General features: G+C 36.6%; 2 protein-coding genes across 2 annotated transcripts in view; both read left to right on the forward strand.

The window, feature by feature from the left end:
* Positions 1–15,502, forward strand: part of LOC142985210 (uncharacterized) — a 36,781-nt gene extending 21,279 nt beyond the window's left edge. The window contains exons 2-3 of the mRNA XM_076133244.1: positions 13,588–13,769; positions 15,009–15,502. Of these exons, the coding sequence (XP_075989359.1) occupies positions 13,588–13,769; positions 15,009–15,461 (635 nt within the window). The 3' untranslated portion in view covers positions 15,462–15,502. The remainder of the gene's footprint in view (positions 1–13,587; positions 13,770–15,008) is intronic.
* LOC142985211 (uncharacterized) lies at positions 5,478–13,579 on the forward strand. The gene is made up of 6 exons (XM_076133246.1): positions 5,478–5,532; positions 6,939–7,157; positions 7,935–8,045; positions 10,519–10,693; positions 10,983–11,045; positions 11,673–13,579. The coding sequence occupies exons 1-6, from the start codon at positions 5,519–5,521 to the stop codon at positions 12,096–12,098; spliced, it is 1,008 nt and encodes a 335-aa protein (XP_075989361.1). The 5' UTR covers positions 5,478–5,518; the 3' UTR covers positions 12,099–13,579.
* Positions 15,503–16,962: the final 1,460 nt, after the last annotated feature.

Below are 16,962 nucleotides of genomic sequence, written 5' to 3' on the forward strand. Positions count from 1 at the left end.
ACCGGAAGGTCACGGAAACAAAAAAGACAAATCCCCTAAGTACCACTTGAGGGAATGTACGTAGGGACCGTCGATTTGACACTACATGTTTTCAAACAAATAAATAAATATCATTGGACAACTCACACACGGTCATTGGATTCCAAACTAAGCAGAGCTCGTACTGTAACCAAATAACTGATAAACAATCTTATATACTTCTAAATACATACTTATTTAGATACATTAACCACCAGTCTCAGAACAGATTCTCGTGTTCATCACACTTATATTTGTCCCGGGTAGGATTATGCTTCATGTAAAATACTGGTATTCAGCTGCATCCGGTGAGACTGGAAGTCGACTCCAACATAGTTGGAATAAAGGCTAGATTGAATGATACATCTCAGAACAACCTCGGCAAGCGTAGCTTAACCTCAAAGATCGATCGCGGCTGTTACTTAGCTTTGCTCTTTAGTGTGTATCAAATCGGGTAAAAAATAATTTAGAAAATATATTTTGCCCTTTCTACTGAAGTGTAGGCAACGTAATAACAATATGGCCACCCCTGTCAAACGTTTGAAGGGTGAATAAAAGGGTCGATGCAAGGGGGCTACAATATGCGGGCGTACTCATGTGAAAATATTATTAGTTAAAAAATGATCGTATGGTTAGTGGTCAACCTAGTGTCAAAGTTGTTCAAGCCCGAATGGCCTTTTACATGGCTTAACGACTGTTAGAAGAATACAACCCCTCCCTCATTAAGGTAGGAGACCCTTGCCGAGCAGTGGGACATTTATGGGTTAAATTTAACGTGGTGGACTCAAGGCCTAACCCCTCCCTCATTACGAGAGGAGACCCTTGCCCAGCAGTGGCACATTTATGTCCCCTCAAATTATTATAAATACTTCATTAACCCCCGGTTTCTGAGTACATTTAGCGGTAGTTTATCTATTCAATAGCGTTTTTTTATATGAGTTTTGAAACTATTGAATAGATAAACTACCGCTAAATGTACCTCAGAAACCGGGAGTTAGACAGTTGTTAATCATCTAGGATACGTTCATTACTTTATATGTGTATGCCAAATGTACACGAATACACGCTCTCTTATTTCTAGTGTTACGAAACAGCTGTCATTGTGACGCGTTCTACGTCACGACTACGTCAAATCGTACGACGTTTCGTTGAGAAGCTTGCACATTTGTAGAATAACGTGAAATAACTGTCCTCAAGACTCGCCCCCTATTACTAACCCCCGGTTTCTAAGTACATTAAGCGGTAGTTTATCTATTCAATAGCGTTTAAAAACTCATACAAAAAATATATGTACCTCAGAAACCGGGGAAAGACGATTTTTTTTAAAGACAACTCCCGCACTAAGAATTGCTCTTGTGTTGAGGGACTTTTAGGAACATACATACAACAGGCACAAAGAGAACCAGACCCAAAATTACTATTTGTGGATTGCACAAATAAATTGTTCCGTATGGGAATCGAACCCACGACCTCCCTGACATAATGGTAGTAGACATAGCGACCTAAACCACTGCGCCAAGGAGGCAGTCATTAGTACAATAACTGTCCCGCTGCAATAAACTCGCCCCCTATTACATGAGACTAACATTGTTAATGGCAAAACGTGGCTGTATTTCATATACATTCGGGTACAATAGGCGTGATAATGATGTATTTCCTACTGCTAGGTATGGCTTCCCGGAAAAACAATCTTTAGCGATTATAAAGAGAGGCCTACAGTTTCTTGCTAGCTGTTCTCAAAGGCTCTACCTTCCGAACTGGCGGTAAATTCACGTATTATATTTTTAACTATGATAAGTGTGTATTAAAAATAATTATCTCTTGCTCTGATAGCCGAGTGGTTTAAGTTGGCACCTCCCACGCGGTTGCGGGTTCGAACCGAAGGCAACACACCAATAACTTTGTTAAGTGTGTATTAGAAATAATGATCACTTGCTCTAACGGTGAAGGAAAACATCGTGATGAAACCTTGCATACCTATTGTTAAATACATTTATTGAGGGCATGCAAACGTCTCCAAATCACTTGGCCAGCGTGGTGGACTCGACACCTAACCCGTCCCTCGCTTGAGAAGAGACCGTTGCCCAGCAGTGGGACAATAATGGGTTAAAAAATAACCCTCTTATTGATAAACAAACTATAAACCTATTTTAGTTAAACAACTACTATAATATATTTTCTCTTGTTCATTTCGCTAAGGAGTGAAAGAAACAAAACTCTTTATAAGCCTTTCATAACCTCATATATTTTTATGAATAAGAGGGTAAGTAGTTTTTTAAAACTGTAAATCAAATGTACGTGATGCAACAAATTGAAAACTTCCGGAACATGACGTTTGTCACGTCAGTGCCGCGTCATGCGTGTGATGACGAATCATGTCGTAATATTACCCGTATTAGTAAGAAAGTTTAATTTTAGCAGTCGTGTGTGTGTTTCGATCACTATGATAACTAAGGCGATCAGCGGGTTAAGCAACCCTTGGCGAGGTTATTACACAGATGGGTGACCACATAGTGGAAGTTACATTTAAGCCGTCATGAGTGTGTTTCGATTATCACTATGATAATAGGCCTGTAAACGATCAGTGGGTTAAGCATCCCTTGGTGTGGTTATTACACAGATGGGTGACCGCATAGTGAAAGTTACATTTTAGCAGCCGTAAGTGTACTTCGATTATCACTAAGATAATAGGCCTGTAAAAGATCAGTGGGTAAAGCAACCCTTGGCGAGGTCATTACACAGATGGGTGACCGCACAGTGAAATTACATTTTAGCAGCCGTAAGTGTATTTCGATTATCACTATGATAATAGGCCTGTAAAAAAACAGTGGGTTAAGCAACCCTTGGCGCGGTCACTACACAGATGGGTGACCGCATAGTGAAAGTTACATTTTAGTACCCGTAAGTGTACTTCGATTATCACTATGATAATAGGCCTGTAAAAGATCAGTGGGTTAAGCAACCCTTGGCGCGGTCATTACAAAGATGGGTGACCGCATAGTGGTATTTCAGCTGAACGTCTCCATGTTTTGGGCATGATAAAAGTTGGTTCGGATTGTTGTTAATTAAGATAACAGTCGGCTTGAATAATTACATTGACACTAGGTTGACCACTAACCATACCATAAATAAAAAAAAAATAAGTCGCTTCATTAAATTAACGATTGTAAAATAAGATTCCCTTTATGTAATAATCGTATTAGATATTTATAAAAAGCATATACACACAAGACTCGATAATTAAAAACCACAAAGGCCCGTTTCCTTCCGCCATTAAAAAAAAACTAGTTACAATAACGTCTGACGTAAGCTGTCACATTTTGGCGGCAAATTTATACGTCATACGGGTTTACCCGTATTAAAGATGGCCGTATGTGTATGTATAATTAATTTATTCTGTAACGCGGGATCTCCCTCATGAATTAAGTTATGGAAATTCCGAGTGTAAGAACCTAAATTAATTATTAAACTAGTTAGCGTATTTTTCTAGTTTTATCGTGGGGAATATTGCGGTTTTTTATGTTAGTTCCGAAAATCATCGTCTTAGTTTTTAATTTTACACGGTCTTTATTACAAACTAGCTGACACGCGCAACTTCGCTTGCGTCACATTAGAGAGAAAGAGTTTATTTTCCTCCGTTTTTCTAACATTTTTTACTGGTACTATGCTCCTACTGGTCGTAGCGTGAAGATATGCATAGCCTATAGCCTTCCACGATAAATGGGCTATCTAACACTGAAATATTTTTTCAAATCGTAGCAGTAGTTCCTGAGATTAGCGCATTCAAACAAACAAACCCTTCAGCTTTATAATATTAGTATAGATAGTATAGATAATAATATATATTAGTATAGATATGCACCTAAACCTAACATCAATCAGCCGCGTCAAAATGATTTCCCGGTATGCAAAGTATCCTATATCTTAATTCTAGTTGTAAGCGATCTGTGTACCTAATTTCATCTAAATCTGTTCAGTAGTTTTAGCTATATTGAGTAACTAAAAAAAACTTTTATTTAATAAGCTTACTTAATCTAACAAAACTTTAAAAAAATCATTTATAAATTAAAAATATTTATTTTCTCAAGCAAAATCAGCCTATCGCCATATTGTTTTACCAACTCCAGCCAGCTATTGAGAATATTTAACAAAATGTCAGAATCAGGAAATGAGACGTCGTGATCAGTAGTCTTATACACTACCATGAAGTCAGTCATAAATGTTTTACGCGGAACTCGAACCCGCGACCTCGATGACCGTCCGTATTCACTACCGCTCAGACTTATGAAATAGATAACAATAATATGATAAATTAATTACGTTGCAACATTTATACCAAAATCGTTTAGGATTGCAACACAAACTCTACGAAATTATGAAATATAGCTTTTACCCGCGACTTTTGAATTTTCCCATGGAAATGCGTCATTTTCCCGGGGTAATAAGAAGCCTATGTCCTTTCTCGGGTATCATAATATCTTCATACCAAATTTCAAGGAAATTGGTTCAGTAGTTTAGGCGTGATTGAGTAATAGACAGACAGACAGGGTTACTATCGCATTTATAATATTAGTATGGAGTATGGATTTTATCTTCGAAAGTTTAAAACGTACCTATTAATTTAATTAGATCGTCTATTAATAATAATACATCATATCATAATGAATAAATACTGTCCCACTGCTGGGCAAGAGCCTCCTCCCAAATAATGCAGGGTCTTTCAGTCATTTATAGCTATAGGCGCCTCATTTGGCTAATAATTATATGTAGTACTAGCTGAGTATCTGATTATAAAAGTAATAGATACAAATACTAGTTTCCTAATACTCGCAATACCTAGAGTGTTATAGGTCTGTTAGTGGTAGAATTAGTAGAAAGTATTTGGTAGAATTTGTTAGTATTTCTTGCATTATAATATTAACGGCTTTATATTTTTCAAGACAATATTAGAGTAATAATATAAAAAAAAAAGTAGGTAATATGTTTAAAAACTTATTTCTAATTTAAGATAGCGGTTAGGAGTTCATCCCAATGTTCAATGCAGGCATGCATTGAACATTGGGTCTGCCTTCTGAATTGGCGGTAAATTCACTTACCTATTAATAATTGTATTTCTGCCTATCATCAGTATTGGACCCAAATAATTAAAAAGTTTGATTTTAATTTATACTTAAGTAGAATGTGAGTTTTATTATTTCTTATGAACTTTTATCTACAGTTTAATTTTAATATAACCTTATTGGTAATAAAATATATCTGTGCATTAAAACAAACATAATATTATGTTTTTTAACCCCAAATGTAACATAACTAACATAGCAACTAATTTCGTTACTAATATTTATGTGTTTTATCAAATAAATAATTTAATATTTTTTTATAAATTAAACAAAATATTTTATCCTAAATACAAAAAAAAAGTTTTTTTACATAAATCGACTAGTATATTTTCAAACCGTGTGCTGGCAACACTATTATCTGACAGTTGAAGCGACGCAACATGGATCCGCCGAGGTGAGTACTCAATAACCTAATATTTAACTGTTATTTACTACTAGTACATATCTGTTACTTATGTATCAACTAATACGATGCCGTTAGAACAAGTACAGTTTATTTTAAATACTTTAGTTAGATAACATAGGTACTATTGTTTATAGAAAAGATTGTTTGACAACAAAATGTTGACAAATACCACGAATTATATCACTAACCCCAGGTTTCTACATTTAGCGGTAGTTTATCTATTCAATAGCATTTTTTTTAAGTTTACACGCTATTGAATAGATAAACTACCGCTAAATGTACTTAGATATCGGGAGTACATTATATAATTACCTACATAACTTTTGAACAACTAAACTAAATAGATTTTTTTTTATGTTTCTTTCTGTCGGTACAATGTGTGTGTGACAAAATGTCGGGAATCAACGGGATAAAATTGTATTATACCCGTATGAAGTCGAACTAGTTCGCGAGTACTAATATAGGTAATAATATATATATTTATCTATCTAGTTTTATTAGTTTTATAGTACGGAAGGATTATATTGCTAAAATTGAACAGATATATAAATTGAACATAGATTTATAATTTCATCGAGTATAAGATTTAAAACTACCGCAACTTGAACAGGTATTAGGTATACCTACTTGTGTAAATATTGCTAATACTTAAGTGATTTATATATAAAAGTAGCCGGCAGTAGTCGGCAGCGTGTGCGAATGCCGTGCAAGGCTCAGGTTCGATTCCTGGATCGTGCAAATTTATGATAATACTAGAAGCCGCCCGCGACTCTGTCCGCGTGGAAAACCTTCCCTCGGGAACTCCGGGATAACAAGTAGCCTATGTGTTATTCTGGGTCTTCAGCTACCTATGTACCAAACTTCATCGTAAGATTTCTCAACAATAGCTAAGAGTAAGGTATATTACTTTGAAGTACATTATAAGTGTGTGTTATAAATTGTCTGGTTACATAACAAACTGTACTTAGTTTTTACCATATTTATGACGGCCGTGTGTGAATTGTCTAAAGATATGTAGGTCATTGTAGGTACCTATTTATTTGTGTGGTGGGTTCGAATCCCACCCGGGACAAATCTTTGTGTGATGAACACGAGTATTTGTTCTGAGCCTGGATGTTAATGTATCTATATAAGTATGTATTTAGAAGTATATAAGTATGTTTATCAGTTATTTGCATAGTACAAGCTTTGCTTTGTTTGTAATCAAATGACCGTGTGTGAGTTGTCCAATGATTTTTTTTTGCTTGCCTTCTGACGGCCGTAGTTTACCCAACCGCCATATTGTCCCTATTTTCTGAATCAAATGACCGTGTGTGTGTTGTCAAATGTTTTTTTTTTGCCTACCTTCTGGCGGTCGTATTTGACCCAACCGCCATTTTGTCCCTATTTTCTAGTGAGAACGACACCGGCCTCCGTTCATCAGTAGCGTGGAAGTTCTTCTCCAAGAAGAACGAGACGACAGCGACCTGCAACGCGTGCCACAAGGACTACTCCTACAGCAGCACCGTCAGTAACCTGGTGAGGCACTGGCAGAGGAAGCACAGAGACGTTAATGTCAGGCTGACTAATGATGATACCACTGACTGTAGCGATGAGGAGTGGGATAGCAACAGGTAATTGTTACTGGAAAAGTCTTCACCCGAAATTGACAAGCCCCCGGTTTCTGAGGTACATTTAACGGTAGTTTATCTATTCAATAGCGTTGTTTTTGTATGAGTTTAAACGCTATTAAATAGATAAACTACCGCTAAATGTACTCAGAAACCGGGGTTAGGTCTGGTACAGGTAGCCAGTAGCAGGCAAAAAGAAACCCAACTTAAAACTTAAGTAATTGAAATCCTTCTTATTTTTTTGAAGCTGGTTAACATGTTAATGAGTTTATTAATTGGTCATTAGTAATTAATGCAGTAAATTGTGTATTGTTTAGAAGTTATGTGTGTAATAGTCACTTGCTCTAAAGCCGTCTAACGGTGAAGGAAAACATCGTGATGAAACCTTGCATGCCTAAAATTTGTTTAATACAATTATGAGGGCATGCAAAGTCCCCAACCCGCACTTGACCAGCATGGTGGACTCAAGGCCTAACCCCTCTTTCTTTGCGGAGGAGACCCGGCTCGCACTTAGTCAGCTTAAATTAAAACATCGTTATAAGTGACATGTCTGACAGTTGATTAACACAGCTCTTGAAGTAATGTGAAGTCACTTTATAAGGTAAACTGGCAGAAAATGCCCCTGGCATTAAGTCCGCCTTTATGCAGCCCTGTATATAAAGTTTGAAGTAAATAAATAAATAAGCCTCATTGCTTCAGACAAGCCAAAAATAATGTTATAATTTAATTAGTATTTAATTATTTATATAATGTGCTATACAGTGTATTATATATTTTTAGTGAATCAAAGAAAGAAGTAACAAAGACGGAGCCGGCTAAAGACCGAGACGACGATGAGTCGGGCCGCGAAGAAACAGAAATGATCACTATAACTAATGACAACGCAGATAAGTATGTATAACATACTATTGACAGCTTATAGATACACTAGCTGACCCGCGCAACTTCGCTTACATCACATAAGAGAGAATGGGTCAAAATTTTCCCTGTTTTTGTAACATTTTTACTGGTACTGTACCTATTAGTCGTAGCGTGATGATATATAGCCTGTAGTCTTCCTCGATAAATGGGCTATTATATATATCAGCTTAGCCTTTCTTCCAAGCTATGTTGGAATCGGCTTCCAGTCTAACCGGATGCAGCTGAATATCAGTGTTTTACATGGAGCGACTGTCTATCTGACCTCCGCAACCCAGTTACCTGGGATAACACGATACCCTTCGGTAAGACTGGTTGTCAGACTTTCAAGCTTCTAACTACTGTTAACGACTGTCAAAGATCTTCGAAAATGACAGCCGGGACCCACAATTTAACGTGCCTTCCGAAACACGGAGGAACTCGATATGTGGGTCATTGTCATAACCGCATAAAATTGTGTTACAAGTGGAAATTCATAGTTTAAATGTTTATTAGGGAGCATAGTCTAATTTTATAGTCAAGATCATATTAACTATTTCATGATTACGTATTTAGAAATACAGATATAATAAAAATTAAATATATAGAAAATAGTTACGAAAGAAAAGTCCGTCTCGGTGGACTGTTACTGTGCTGTCTTGTCACATAAATTTGTAAATATAAAAAAATACATATAATTGTGTTAGCCTTTAAGGATATTTTCCTAAACTAGACATTTTGTTTATCATAATAAGAAAATGACAAAAAAATTGGATTAAAATCAAGACACTTCCTGCAGTCTAAAATAATGTTATTAAAAAAACATCTATTCGATGGACTTATGTATTTACACTAGATAATTACGAAAAAAATAAAATTTTGCGAAGGGAACGTTATTTATGAACACGTTATATACTCAGTTACCCCCGCGTAGCGTCAGTTTCCTGTTGAACACATACGAATAAAGTTATAGGTGATCGTAGGTAAATAGTTGGCTGTGTCAAAGGTGAGTGTGTCTTTTCGGTTCCTTCTGAATTTCGGTAATTAATATCTTAATAATTTATAGTTTTACATAATAATTAAGGGTAATATGTGATTTATCATTATAGGCTTGTAACTGTAACATAAGCTAAAACTAATGCTTGGTATGGGACATTTTGTTACGAAAGTATATTCGGTGGACATCTTTTCTGGGGACTTTCTTTAAATTTGTGTCCGCCAAAAGACGAATGTCCACCGAATGAATCAAATGTTACGTATTTTGTATGTATATATGTTTTGCAAGTTGCTGTTTTTTTGTTTGTGCCTTGTTTAGGGTCCTGCTTGCTTTTTTCCGCCATTTTAGAATATGTCCAGAACCAGACAAAAAATTACTGACGACAAAAAGAAGAAAAAAAGACGCGAACAGAAGAAATTAAGTATGAGGAAAGCAAGCAAACGGCTTAAGAAAGATCCAGTAGCTTTAGAAGAAAAGCGGAAGAAAGATAGAGAGTATAGGAAAAATCGCAAGGAAAAATTATTACGACTATTAATGATTTATCAGATAGACGTATGCCCGTGCCGATTTCTATTCTCAGCCCCCTACCGAGTATGCAAAGCCCTCTTAGTCCTAACTGGAGTTCAATTGTCCAACAGCTGTTTCAGTCGATAGACAGGAAAAAGTCAGGACCAAGAACTATTAGCCCCCAAATCAACGAATTTGAAGCAACTTGTTCCGAGTTTCTGCGTGGACTAAGAAGTCGAAAACGCCTAGAGTATGCTGATATTTACTTCGGCAGTTCAAGTTCACCACCTGTATCAAGACCAGACACACCAAAGAAGTGCACCAGAAGCAAGTACAACATGTTTTGTCATCATCAGAGGTTGAAGATATATTGTCCACCAAAAATACATAATCTTTTCGGTGGACACAGGGAGATATTTTTTTTTAAATGTTTTATGACACCTCATTATGTTTTTGTTGATTTGTTTATAAATTAAAGAAGGTTTAATATTATTTTATTGTGAGTAAATTTTATTATGTTGATTAATTTCTTACTTAATTGCACTTTAAGTACATTCGGTAGACACCTATGTCTTTCCGGTAGAACAATAAAAACGATTTTATTAAATATCTTTTGTAATTCTTTACTTTGACCTCAAACAACAATTTATATTTGCTTTGATTGATATGTTTTATTTAATAAATGTTTAATTCTTTGAAAAAACAGTATTCTTTTTAATTTTTTTATTTAGACCCTGTTTTGACAATGACCCATGTATAAGATGGTCACCCATCCACAAATCAACCTCGGCAAGCATGGCTTAACCTCAGAGATCGATCCGCGCGGCTGTTGTTAACTAAGCCACGAGCTCCTCCTATCTAACCCTGAAATATTTTTTGAAATCAGACCAGTAGTTCCTGAGATTAGCGCGTTCAAACAAACTCTTCAGTTGTATAATATTAGTATAAATATCATTGTTTCAGACAAAAACGTCGCAAACAGTCTATAGTATGGAGATTTATGAGTAAGAACGAGGGCGACTCGAAGCATGTAACATGTCTTATATGTAAGACTAAACTGTCGCACTCAGGTCTTAGCAATTTAAAGAAGCATTTGATAAGAAAACATCCAGAATTTAATCTAGAAGATGAGGCCAGGGTGAGTTTTTTACTAACCAGCTGACCCGCACAACTTCGCTTGCGTCACATAAGAGAATGGGTCAAAATTTTCCCCGTTTTTGTAACATTTATTACTGGTACTCTGTTCTTATTGGTCGTAGCGTGATGATATATAGCCTATAGCCTTCCTCGATAAATGGGCTATCTAATACTGAAAGAATTTTTCAAATCGGATCAGTAGTTCCTGAGATTAGCGCGTTCAAACAAACAAACAAATTCTTCAGCTTTATAATATTAGTATAAATTTTAATGATTTCTTTAACTTTTAGGCTAAAAGGATGATTTTATCGGAAGACGGACAACTTTATGAGATAGGAGAATCAGATTGTGAGGTAAGTAAATAACAGAATCACTGTCCCACAGCTTAAAATTCGTCTTTCGTTAAAATTCGCCAAGTAGTTTTTGTTCCTATAAAGAAAATACAGACAGATGGACAAAAAATTTACTCATTGCATTTTTTGGCATCAGTATCGATCACTAATCACCTCCTAATAGTTATTTTTAAAAATATATTTAATGTACAGAATTAACCTCTCTACAGATTTATTATAAACTAGCTGACCCGCGCAACTTCGCTTGCGTCCAATAAGAGAGAATGGGTGAAATTTTTCCCGTTTTTGTAACATTAATTACCGGTACTCTGCTCCTTTTGGTCGTAGCGTGATGATATATAGCCTATGTACTTTCTCAGGTATCAAAATAACTCCATACCAAATTTCATGCAAATTTGTTCAATAGTTTAGGCGTGATTGAGTAGCAGACAGACAGACAGACAGACAGAGTTACTTTCGCATTTATAATATTAGTATGGAGTATGGATAGCCTTCCGATAAATGGGCTATAACACTGAAATAATTTTTCAAATCGGACCAGTAGTTCCTGAGATTAGCGCGTCCAAACAAACAAACTCTTCAGGTTTATAATATTACTATAGATATGTAATAAAAATATATTTACAGGTGGACCCCATCAACACGCAAGAATGGCTCCTTCCAGAAGATTTAATAGAAGATAATAAAAGTCCCGAACGAAAGAAACCAAAATTATTGAAAAAGCGAAAAAGAAACAGTTATGAACCCAAAGATACTTCTGACGATGACATTAGTACGACTGTCAAAAGACCTGTCAAAAGTTCTGTCAAAAATGACAGCTTAGAGCATTTTGGACATTATATAGTGTCATTGCTTAGACAATTACCTTCTCAAGTGTCTGACCAGCTGCAATGTGATATTACTAAACAGATTTTGATGAAAAAAATTGAGTTATCTAACCCTAGAAATGAAACGCAGAATAAAGTTAGCGTTGTTGAAATTACTGAAATGCCAAATGAAACTGATTTGAATAATCATAATGATTTGATTATTATAAATAATGTTAAAAAGTGATTCTCAGGAGACGCCCGTAGCCAGTTGCGCTCACCGGTCGGTAAACGATCTGTGGGTTAAGCAACCCTTGCCGCGGTCACTCCATAGATGGGTGACTGCATAGTGATATTTGAACTGAGCGTCTACTACGATAACAGTCGTTAAGCCACATCACCATACGACGAGAAGAAGTGATTCTCATAAAGAGAGCTTATAGGTGACACTAAACAACAATTAGTGATGTGATGAAATAAAAAGATTTATCTAATTTGCGTTTTTATTCAAACCTTCCTTTGTATATAAACTTCACATTTACTTTTTAATAAGACTATTCCAGCACTAAAAATTCCTCTTATGTCGCGGGGACTTTTACAAACAACGGACACAAAGTACAACCAGACCCAAAACAACTATTTTGACACCTCAAAAATAATTGTTCCGTGTGGGAATTGAACCCACGACATCTCGACGGTAGCATCTTGGCGACATTGACCACTGCGCCACGGAGACACTCAATTTACTCAATCAAGTTTTTCCCATAGAGGTAGGCAGAGACCAAAGAATGCCACTTCGTAGTTCGATCCTTACAAACTTCCCTTGCCTCATTCACATACATACATGTTATCATACAGGACCGCCGGTTACGAGTACTTATCACCTGATCTTTATTAACTAGAGGCCGTCCGCGACTTCGTCTGCGTAGAAACCCTTCCCGTGTAAATCCCGATCCCTCGGGAACTCCGGGATAAAAAGCCTATGTGTTATTCTGCGTCTTCAGCTACCTATACACCAAACTAGCTGACCCGCTCAACTTCGCTTGCGTCACATAAGAGAGGATGGGTCATATTTTTTCTCGTTTTTGCAACTTTTTTACTGGGACTCTGCTCCTATTGGTCGTAGCGTGATGATATATAGCCTATAGCCTTCCTCGATAAATGGACTATCTAACACTGAAACAATTTTTCAAATCGAACCTGTAGTTCCTGAGATTAGCGCGTTCAAACAAACTCTTCAGCTTTATAATATTAGTATAGATTTCATAAAATGTAATCGGTTCAGTAGTAATTGCGTGAAAGAGTAGCAAACATCCATACATACGTTCTCACAAACTTTCGCATTTATAATATTAGTAGGATTAAATATTTTTCTACATTAATGTATAATAGAATGTGGGAATTAACGCGAACGCATTTTACCTTAAAATGCCTGTGATGAAATGATGAGGCGCCCATAGCCAGTTGCGCTCACCGGTTGGTAAACAATCTGTGGGTTAAGCAACCCTTGGCGCGGTCATTCCATAGATGGGTGACCGCATAGTGGTATTTGTACTGGGCGTCCCCGTGCTTCGGAAGGCACGTTAAATGTTGGTCCCGGTTGTTATCTACTAAGATAACAGTTGTTAAGCCACGTCAAAGGCCCTCGGGCGGCTTGAACAACTTTGACACTAGGTTGACCACTAAACATACGATAAGATGAAGAAGATGAGAAATGTTTTTCTACATTGTTGCAGACGAAGAGTCATCACTAACAAGCAAAGCCAAGGAACTATGGCAGTACTTCGAGCAGGAGGGGTCGAAGGCGCGCTGTGTCGTGTGCCGCGAGGGATATATCGACACTGACTACGAGTTCCTCAGGGCGCACATGATTGATAAACATCCGAAGCTGATGCTGCACTTTGTTCATGATCACCAGGTGAGAGGAACTGTAAATTAGGATTTTGATTAAAGAGGGATTGTGGGGGGTTCCAGTTTGATAGGAGGGGTATTTGGCAATTTCGTGTGAAGGGCGCGTGATGATTAAGAGGAGGTAGGAGGTAGGTATCATTGTGAAGGTTTTGAGAAGTCAGGAGGCAACTTTCGTATAAGAGAAGAATCGAAAAATGAAAAGGTTATTTAGGAGAAGCATGAGATAATTGGGACGTTCTTGGATGGGGGAGGGGAGCATATGAGCATGAGCAATGTTTAAAGCTTGTTTTGGATATTGTGTTCTGTTTTAATTGAAAGCCCTCATTCTGAGCTCTCAGCACTGTTAATAACAAAGTCTAGAGTTCAATGTCTGAGTGCTATTAGTTCTTTTCCAATTTTTAAACGTTTCAAAAAGAGAATTATACCTACTAATAATCAAATATACTGAATGGCAAGTATATAATATACCACAGTGTATAGAACCCCTGATAACAGAGTAGGTAGTTCATTATACTAAGTCACCTCTGACCCTTACTACTCTTATTGCGTTATGATAAATTCATGATAAAGGTAGCAGGTCATAATGTCACTATTTTTACTTATTTAAAAACAATTAGGTATTAGGAAAAAACACTTCCGAACTTTCGTCATTTGTTATCAATATAGTTGTTCAAACCTTTGACATAAAGGCCTTAGAATAGGTGTATAAACGCTCAGTGTGTTAACTTGTACATTACATAGACGTAGGTGCAGTGTTTCAGCTGAGCGTCTCCGTGATACAAGTCACCGTTGTTGTTTATAACAACAGTTCACGACAAAGGCTTGACTGCCTCTGGGGCGTGTTCGGTAGTGTATGTGACTGTCGCGCAAAGGTCTCGGGTTCAAATTCTGGGTCGGGTCAAAAAGACTTAATGAGTTTTTCTGTTAAGAATTTCATAGTAATTGCCAGGAGTTAGGAAGTTGGGATTGTAGACTACGTGCCTTGTGCATGTAAAGCCGTCGGTCCTGAGCCTGACCTCTTCCTGGTCGTGTCGTTTATCCGTCCCACCAGGTTATGAGAGTGAAGTAATAGAGAGTGTACCTGTGTATTGTACACACACTTGGACACTATAAACAAAGTCTTGCACAGTTGGTTTAAATGAGACTGGCCTGGGAATATCGGCTGGGACAACTTTAAATAATAAGTCAAAATTTTCAACAACTTTGACACTAGATTAACGACGGTTTAAAATTGTTTATTTTACAGGAAACGACTACGAAATCAGACGTAGAAGAAGACGACAATCTTTTCACCGAAGTAGTCTACCTCGAGGACTCGGCACCAGAGGATTCTCGCTCAGAAAAACGTACCTTCATCAGGAAAAGGGCTCCGAAAAGACCAAGAATCTCTTCACCGGAACATCCAGTCACTTTAAAGAAGGAATTTGTAGAAAATACGCCAACACAGACAACAGAAGAAAACGAATTGGATATATTTATGAAATATATCAAATGTTTATTGAAAAAGTTACCCGCAGATGTCTTTTCGAAAGTCCAAGTCGATATTCTGAAGACTATAATGGATGCACAATACTCGAATAGGGTGGAGACAGAATCCGTAGCTAGTATTTTAAGAGTTAGTGAGGTTGACAATTCAGTAATAGGTAACTATACAATTACTTTGGAGAATAAGAATGATACGGAAAAGAACGATAAGTGAGGTTTTAGATTTACGATTTGTAATAAATATAATTTTCAAAATGGAGTCTTTTATTTCACCTTACTTTATTGTCTTTCGTAGCTAAAGGGTAAAAACGGGACTCTTTTATACATTTTTACTGCCTCGGGGTAGTATATTCCACGACTGCTGATTACGAAGTCTCGAGTTTGGTTACTGGGTAAGTAAAAGTTTTTGTAATTTATATTATGATATTTTCAATACTAGTTAGGAGTTTGCGAACGTAAAATATGGATATGCTTGCTCCCTATTACATGGGACTAACATTGTTAATGGCAAAACGTGAAAGTATTTCATACTCTGCCTACACCTTCGGTTGTATGTCAGGTGTGCTATTATGTACTTCAAAATACTGCATTTTAAGTATAAACAACTACATATATCTATGTGTAGTATGTATCACGTAAGTATATTGCAGTTAGCATCAACACAGAACTTACTGGGATTCGTTCAAGTCCCATTTTCGTAGTATCTAAGTAAGTAGGTAAGTGGTAAGTACCAACTGTAAACAATAAAATAAGCTCATTACTGTCCCATTACTAGGCAATATTTCTCCTCCCGAAAAAAGAAAAAGAGCCTTGAAATCATGAATATTTAATATAAAATAGCATAACTATATTAAACGACAAAAAATAATATTTCCCTTAGCCCTTATCTTGAAACACACGGTACGCATACTACAACAATGATTTCATCAGTACTTCACTACAATAGGTACCTATGTAATAAATACAGGAAAACCGACACTACATAAGTACACAGCAGAAGTAAATACCTACGTCAATGTTTGCGTAAGTCATTTATATAAATAACGGAAACGGTACTTCGCCCGCGTGGTTATTGGACTTAGGATAGAATTTCATACAAACTTTCATCCCTTATTTTATCAATTTGGGGGTAAAATTAATCAAAATCCTTTCTAAACATATTAAAAAAGAATAAGTATCCAATTTATGACTGACCTTATAACACGTACCGAGTTACTCCGTGTTTCGAAAGACACGTTAAATTGTGGATCCCGGTTGTCATTTTCAAAGATCTTTGACAGTCGTTAACAGTAGTCAGAAGCTTGAAAGTCTGACAAAGTCTTACCAAAGGGTATCGTGTTATAACCCAAGGAAACTGTGTTGTGGAGGTCAGATAGACAGTCGCTGCATGTAAAATACTGGTACCCAGCTGCATCCGGTGAGACTGGAAGCCGACTCCAACATAGTTGAAAGAAAGGCTAGACTAATTGATTGTTGAAGTATTTCACAATTATAGTAGTCCGGAGTTTAGTAACGTGTCTGGTATATGACACGCTCGCCCCCTATTACATGGGACTAACATTGTTAATGGCGAAACATGGGTATAATTCTTATTTAATTAATTCACACAACGCTAACGGGTTTTCCAATATAACTTTGCTTCATTTTAATTAAAATTACCAATACGGTATGTGTAAGAGGAAAATTAGATGTAATTCTGTTTAATATCCTGACTC

Source organism: Anticarsia gemmatalis, chromosome 29, assembly GCF_050436995.1.
Source record: "Anticarsia gemmatalis isolate Benzon Research Colony breed Stoneville strain chromosome 29, ilAntGemm2 primary, whole genome shotgun sequence".
In the NCBI taxonomy this organism is placed as follows: Eukaryota; Metazoa; Arthropoda; class Insecta; order Lepidoptera; family Erebidae; genus Anticarsia; species Anticarsia gemmatalis.